General features: G+C 39.6%; 1 protein-coding gene across 2 annotated transcripts in view; it reads left to right on the top strand.

Annotated features, from left to right (window-relative positions):
- Ppp3cc (protein phosphatase 3 catalytic subunit gamma) overlaps nucleotides 1–6,836 on the top strand; it is a 71,684-nt gene that overhangs the window by 32,589 nt on the left and 32,259 nt on the right. For both annotated transcript variants that reach the window (XM_013349304.2, XM_026783194.1), the window contains exon 4: nucleotides 4,718–4,829. In XM_013349304.2, coding sequence (XP_013204758.1) covers nucleotides 4,718–4,829 — 112 coding nt within the window. The remainder of the gene's footprint in view (nucleotides 1–4,717; nucleotides 4,830–6,836) is intronic.

Genomic DNA, 6,836 nt, shown 5'->3' with positions numbered 1-6,836 from the left:
TGTGAGTTCGAGGCCAGCCTGGTCTACAAAGAGAGTTCCAGGACAGGCTCCAAAACCACAGAGAAACCCTGTCTCGAAAAACCAAAAAAAAAAAATAAATAAAAAAATAAAAAAAATAAAAAAGAAATTAGACTATCATGACTATTTCTTTTCCATTCAATTTCATGCTAAAAGCATTTTGTCATTAATTTTTCTACAAAGGCGTATAATTAATGGCACAAATATAATTTATTTCTTAACATTCCTTTAGTATTGGATAAATAGGCTTATAGAAGGTTGCTTAGCACCTTTTCCTACTTCCTCCTTAGTAACAAAACCCCTGTTTTGCTCCAGAAAGTAGAATTGGAATTGTAAGGAGAATTTCAGATTCAAGAAAGGAAGGCTTTTATCCCAGGCCGGGGAACAACTTCTGGTTGGTCTGAACTTGTTAAGGCATATCTATTTCCTGCCATCTGTAAGGGACAAGCAAAGGCCTCTTCTACCCACCATCATAGAGATAGCTTTCTGGCACTATTCTTGTTTCTGTTTGTTTGTCTGTTTTATGGACATCTTTCTATATAAAAAGGCTCTGGAAAAGTTAAAACTTTGAGGTTTGTTTTGCTTTGTTTGATGCAGAATTTCAGAAAGTCCAGACTGGCCTCGAATTCACTGTGAAGCCAAGGTGACTTTGAACTCCCGTTTCTTCTGTGTTTGCCTTCCCTGTGCTTTGGGTACAGGGTAAAGCTTTTGGACATCTATCCCACCCTATAATTTCAAATTTGGAGGTGTGTCCTGAGGCAGCCAATTCCTGACTGTGGTGACTGTGAGGTGGGACTAAGGGTGAAAAGCAAACCTCTATGAGTCACAGACTGATGAATAGCAGGAGAGGGGCTGGTCTCTCTGTGACAATGCTGAGACCATCACTACACATCTGTCTCTGTAGGCAGAGGCTGTTTGTTTGTTCTTGGCCACTCAGACCCGAAACAATCACACAGAAACTATATTATTTGCAATACTATTTGGCCAATAGCTTAAGCATATTTCTAGCTAGCTCTTATATTGTAAACTAACCCATCTCCATTAATCTATGCATCGCCATGAGGTCGTGGCCGACTGGCAAAGTTTCAGTGGGCTCTGGCAGAGGCAACTGTCTCCTGTGGTGGCTATGTGGCTTCTCACTGACTCCACCTACTTTCTCTATATCTTTTCCAGCCTGGCTATATTCTGCTAAGCCTATATTGGTTGAAAGCAGCTTCTTTTTTCATTAGCCAATAAAAGCAACACATATCCAGAAGGACTTCCCACACCATTTCCCCTTTTCTGTTTAAATAAAAAGGAAGGTTTTAACTTTAACAGTCTGTCTTCCCTTCTGAGAATGTTAAATGGCTTTGTGGCTGTATCCTAGTGTGTGTGTGTGTGTGTGTGTGTGTGTGTGTGTGTGTGTGTGCGCGCGTGCGCACACACGCGCCACGTGTGTTTACATACATGCTTATAGAGGCCAAAGGACAACTTATAGGAATCAGTTCTTTCCACTTTGTGGATCCCAAGAATTGAACTCAGGTTGTTGGGCTAGGCAGCAAATTCCTTAACCCCCAGGATTATCTCTCAGGCTCAGTTAATTAGATTTTGTATCATTGCACTGAAAGTGGTACAAGCTCATTTTCCATTTTGTTCTGAAGCTAGTGTCTTGTTGAATATATCTTTAATTTAAAAAATTACTATATGGGGGTGGGGTGTGTGCATGCTACCGTGCACTTGTAGAGGTCAGAGAACAACTTTGTGGAGTTTGTTATGTCATTTCACCTTTATATAAACTCTCCAGATTGAACTCAGGTCACCAGACTTACACAGCAAGCTCTTTTACCCACTGGTCACCTCACATTAATACATCTTTAATAGCACATCTGACTTTTCCTTAAATCAAATCCTTAAAAGTTAAGTTCTTGATTTTCTCTTGAGGTGCAGGAACATATTATTTGTTTACTATCCATGAAGATGAAGTTGAATAAAAGGATAAAGGGAAATAGGAACAACTAATTTAGATGAATCAGTCAGGACAAGACTTTCAGAAGCAGTAACCTTTGGGTAGAAACTGGAATGATATTGAGAGCTGGTGTAGAGAAATGGGAAGTGTAACAAGGCTGAGGTGGTGAGAGCAGGCATAGGGATGTGGGGATGTAGCGGGGAGGCAGGCAGAGGTTAGGTGCTGGCAGGGCGTTTAGGTTTGTTCTGAATGTGTTATGAAGCCACTGGGTTGTTATTTCAATTGCTCATATTTTAATGTTTTGGGGGCTTTGAGGGGAGTAGCATAGCCATGTTTGTGTCTTAGAACAATTAATCTGTTATGTAGTGACTGACTGCTAGAGCCTGAGGACAGGCAGAGAGACCCCAGGTAGGAGTCATAATAGAGTTTGAGTCCTTGTGTCTGAAAAGCTTGAGACAGATATGTTTTCTATTGCAGAGGTTTTTGGGCATCAAAGCATTTGCATAGACTTCACCAGTGCAGCATCCCTCATCCAGAAGTAAAATCTGAAATGCTCCAGAGTCAGATCTTTTGGAGTATCATGTTGGCACTGAGAGAGTTTCAGATTTTGGAGTATTTCAGATTTTAGAATTTGATAATGTCTGTGATATGGATAACAGTTTACACAGTTCTTTCTCATTCTTTTTTATAGTGTCACGGTGTTGCTTAGTGTGTGTATGTATATGTTATTGCCAGTATTTTGCTATGACAATGTTGTAGCATGTGTATATATTTTCATATTGGTGAAAATACATGACTTAAAAATGGGTCAAGAGTTAAGTTAATAATGTAGTTTTATCAGTTTTTGCTGTATTGTCTTTACTGTGTAATTTTTTCTTTGTTTTTAGATCTATTTATTTTATGTATGTTAGTGTTGACCAGTATGTATATGTGTGCACCATGTACGTGCCTGGCATCCCAGAGGTCAGAAGAGGCTATCAGATGTTCTGGGACTGGATGGTTGTGAATCGCCGCATGGGTGCTGGGAACTGAGCCCAGGGCCTCTGAAGAGCAATGAGTGCCTTTACTGCTGAGCCAGCTCTCCAGCCCCTGTGGACCTTCCTTTTCACATAGTGAAATGTGTTGTGTTTTCTCTCCTGTGGACCTCTCCTCATTACAATCTCTTTCCTACAGCCATGCATCCTTCTAGAGCTTCTTTTCAATACTGATCACTTGTTCTCTTGTCACTTGTTGGGTGCTATGTAACATTAGAGCTGTTTTTATTCTTTTGAAATGGCATCCAACCCCAGAGACGTTTATTTAAAAGCTCATCATTACCCCAGTGATCTTATTTTATTTTTCTGTTTTTATGAGACAAGATTGTATACTGTAGCACAGGCTAGCCTCCAATTGAAGGCAGTCTTCCTCTTTAGTCTACTCAGTGCTGGGATTGCCATCATGGCTGCCATGCACAGCTTTCACCCAATGACTTGAGATGCCACTTTTACTGTAGATGTCTGTCCCATGAGCTTGGATCCGTTTCTGGACTGTGGTAAAATACTGCTGTATTGTGGCATATGGTAGGGCACAGTTTCTTTATTTTATTTTTAATGAACTTAGGTTTTATTATGTAACCAGGCTGATCTAGAACTCCTTATGTTGTCTGACCTAGCCTTGAATTCATGATGTTTTGCCTGAGTACAAGGATGTGAGGTCTGTACTTCATGTCTGACTCAGAACATTGTTGTTTTTGTTTTTTTTGAGACAATGTGTCACATAGCTTAAGTTGCTTCAATTTACTGTGTAGACATGGTTGACCTTAACTACTGGTTCCTCATAGATTCTTCTGCTTCCACCTCTCAAGTTCTAGTATTATGGGTGTGGGGCATTATGTTTTGTTTATGGGTTCTGGGATTTGAACTCAGGACCTTGTGCATGCTAAGCAGATATTCTACCAACTGAGCTATATAATATCCCTAGCCTTTTTGTTGCTGTTCTAAATGTAACTTTTAGTTTTATAATTTTTATTTTTTTGTTGTTTTTGTTTTTCGAGACAGGGTTTCTCTGTATCCCTTGCTACCCTGGAACTTGCTCTATAGATCAGGCTGCCCTGGAACTCACAGAAATCCACCTGCATCTGCCTCTGAGTGCTGGGATTAAAGGCGAGTGCCAAGGCATGTGCCACCAATGCCCGGCTATGAATGAAATTTTTATACTATGTTACTCTATTTCATACTTTTATATAAAAGCTTGTTTATTTATATATTCAAATTTATATCCTATTTTGCTGAATTCTATTATTTATGCTGCTTTTATCATTTTTTGTTTTTCTTCAGTTATACAATTATATCATCTGCACATAACGATACTTTACATTTTTCCTTACCCATTCTGAAGCCTTTACTTGATCTCATTTGTCTAATTATATTGCTAACATCTTTATTGTAACATTGAAGAGTGATAGTTAATAATCTTGCCTTGTTCCTAGTCCTAGTTTTTTTCCACTGTAAAATAATGGTGCAGATTTTAGGACTCTGGTATGTGTGTGGGTAGCTTTGCCCAGAGAGTTCTCAGTGTTTAAATATTTGGGAGAGATTTGTTATGAAGGCTGCTTATTCTACCAACTTTAAGAGTAACTTACAAAAGCTAGAAGATTGCATTTTTCAGTTTGGGACTTTCAGTGAGCTATACCATAGAGCACGTCATTTCAATTTAGTTAAATTGTCTTTATGTACTGTTGTGGTCATGAAGAACATTATCCTTTGTGTCTCCTAGTGTGTGCTGTATTTATGGAGTTTAAAGATTAACTATCCTAGAACATTGTTTCTGCTTCGAGGAAATCATGAATGCAGGCATCTCACAGAGTACTTCACCTTCAAACAGGAATGTAAGTATGCATCTCCAGGGACTGTTCAGTTGTTTCATGTGCTGCCATGCTCACTTAAGATCATACCTTCTAAATAAAAATAGTAAGTGAGGCTTGGTGTCTCTCACCTGTAACTCAACACTTGGGAGGCTGAAGCAGTAGGACTACCCCAAGGTTGAAGCCAACTTGGGCTATAGAGTGAGATCTTGTTTAAAAGAAAACGAAGAAGAAAAATTGGGTACTCCTACACTGTTATCAGAGAATGAGTTTATTCAACACCCACATGTCACTTTACTGTGTGTTCATACTGAGTTTTGTTGCCAGTAGTGTCCTGTATTGGACATGGGGTGGTTATAATGGTAGCCTTCCTCCCAGGAGAGCCTGAAAGGAAAGGTCAGAGTTATTAAAAGAAATGGTAAGCCAGGTTTAGTGTTCATGTCTATAATCCCAGCACTTGAGAGGTGGAGGAAAGAGGATAAGGCATTCAGGGCAAGCCTTGGCTATGTGGTGAATTCAAGGTCAGTTTGGGCTCTCTCAACAACAACAACATTGGTCAGACACTAAATTCTGTTGCAAATGCATGATCTTCAGATCATTCCAGCCCCAGAAACTTTCTGAAATAAAGATACCATTAGACCATAATAACCAGGAACTTATCAACTTAGATTTACTCTTGGTAGGTATTTGAGTTGGTGTCAAGTATTTAGACAGCAATTTCGCAATATTTGTGAAAATTGCAGATATACATTCCCTTTTCTCAGTATTTTGACTTGTCAGAATGTATCATGCAGACTGTATGTTAGTGAGCTCACACATATGTCTTGTCATATTTAGCAGGGCCAGAAGTCTGGATTCTGTTAAGTTTTGCTCAGCTGAGGTCATGATGTTGTGAGGACTGTGAGTGCCTTCCTCTGAATTCACTAGGTGTTTGGAGTCCTGCAACTGTGGATTAAAGTCTGTATTTTCCAGCTAGCTCCCAACTGGGGGTCACTCTCAGTTTTAAGACTGCTTTCAGGTTTTTGATATATGATTCCCATGGATAGTTCCTAGTGCAGATGTTGGCTTTCTTCTGGCCCACCCTGAATGAGTCTCTGACTTATTGTCAGTTAGCTGGGGGAAGCCTCTGCTCTTTAAAGGTTCGGCATGCTTAGGCCATGGTCATCCAGGAGAATCTCCCCTTTGCCATCTCATGAAGTGTAACAGGCTCCTCACAAGGCAGAGTATCCATGGACTCAAAAACAGTGGATGATTATACCAAGTGGAAGCCACTGGAAGTCATATTACAGTTTGCCCAGTACAAGGAAAATGGATGAAAACCAGTAAGATATTTGCTTCATGAGGATGTTTATTCCACTGTTAATTATAACATCAAAAAATAATTATTTGTCAATAAAGGGCCGATTAAATGCAATATATTAGTGTTAGAGGGGTGTGTGGGAGTTTGGCTGACAGAAGAATATTTTTGTGGAGTGCAGTCTTTGCTTCTACCTTTATGTGGGTTCCCAGGATTGAACTCAGACCCTCAGGGTTGCACAGCAAGTACTTTACCTGCTGAGTCATCTTTCTGGCCCCCAAAATATTTTTAAAGCAATGCTAGGCCACTATTTAAATATTGAGGGATCTGTGTGTGCTGTCAGGAGAGATGCTCAGATGTGCTGTTGGCTGAGAGAAGCCATTTGCTAACCGTGCACACTATGTGAAGAAGAAACTGGCACTAGTGTTTACTTCTGAGGTGCTGAGTCAGAAGGTCTTATTTTAATATTTTTCTAGTACTGTTTGAATTATTTTTTGCCATCATTATGTACTATTTTTGTAATTTTTTTCAAGTTGCTAATCTAAAAATTACTCAGTTGGGGACCTTTATTTGAAGGGCTTTTTAATTCTTTTGCTTTCTTAAAGATGTGATCTTGCTATGTAGTCCTTGATGGCCTCAAACTCCCTGTATAGACAGGCTATCTGTCAGTCTCTCGAGTAGATGTGTGCCTCCACTCCTGGCTCTTGAAGGCTTTTATTGTTTTGTTTTGTTTT

Source organism: Microtus ochrogaster, chromosome 17 (genome assembly GCF_000317375.1).
Source record: "Microtus ochrogaster isolate Prairie Vole_2 chromosome 17, MicOch1.0, whole genome shotgun sequence".
Taxonomy (NCBI): Eukaryota; Metazoa; Chordata; class Mammalia; order Rodentia; family Cricetidae; genus Microtus; species Microtus ochrogaster.
The sequence above is the reverse complement of the archived record's forward strand: the minus strand, read 5'-3'. Positions and strand labels throughout refer to the sequence as shown.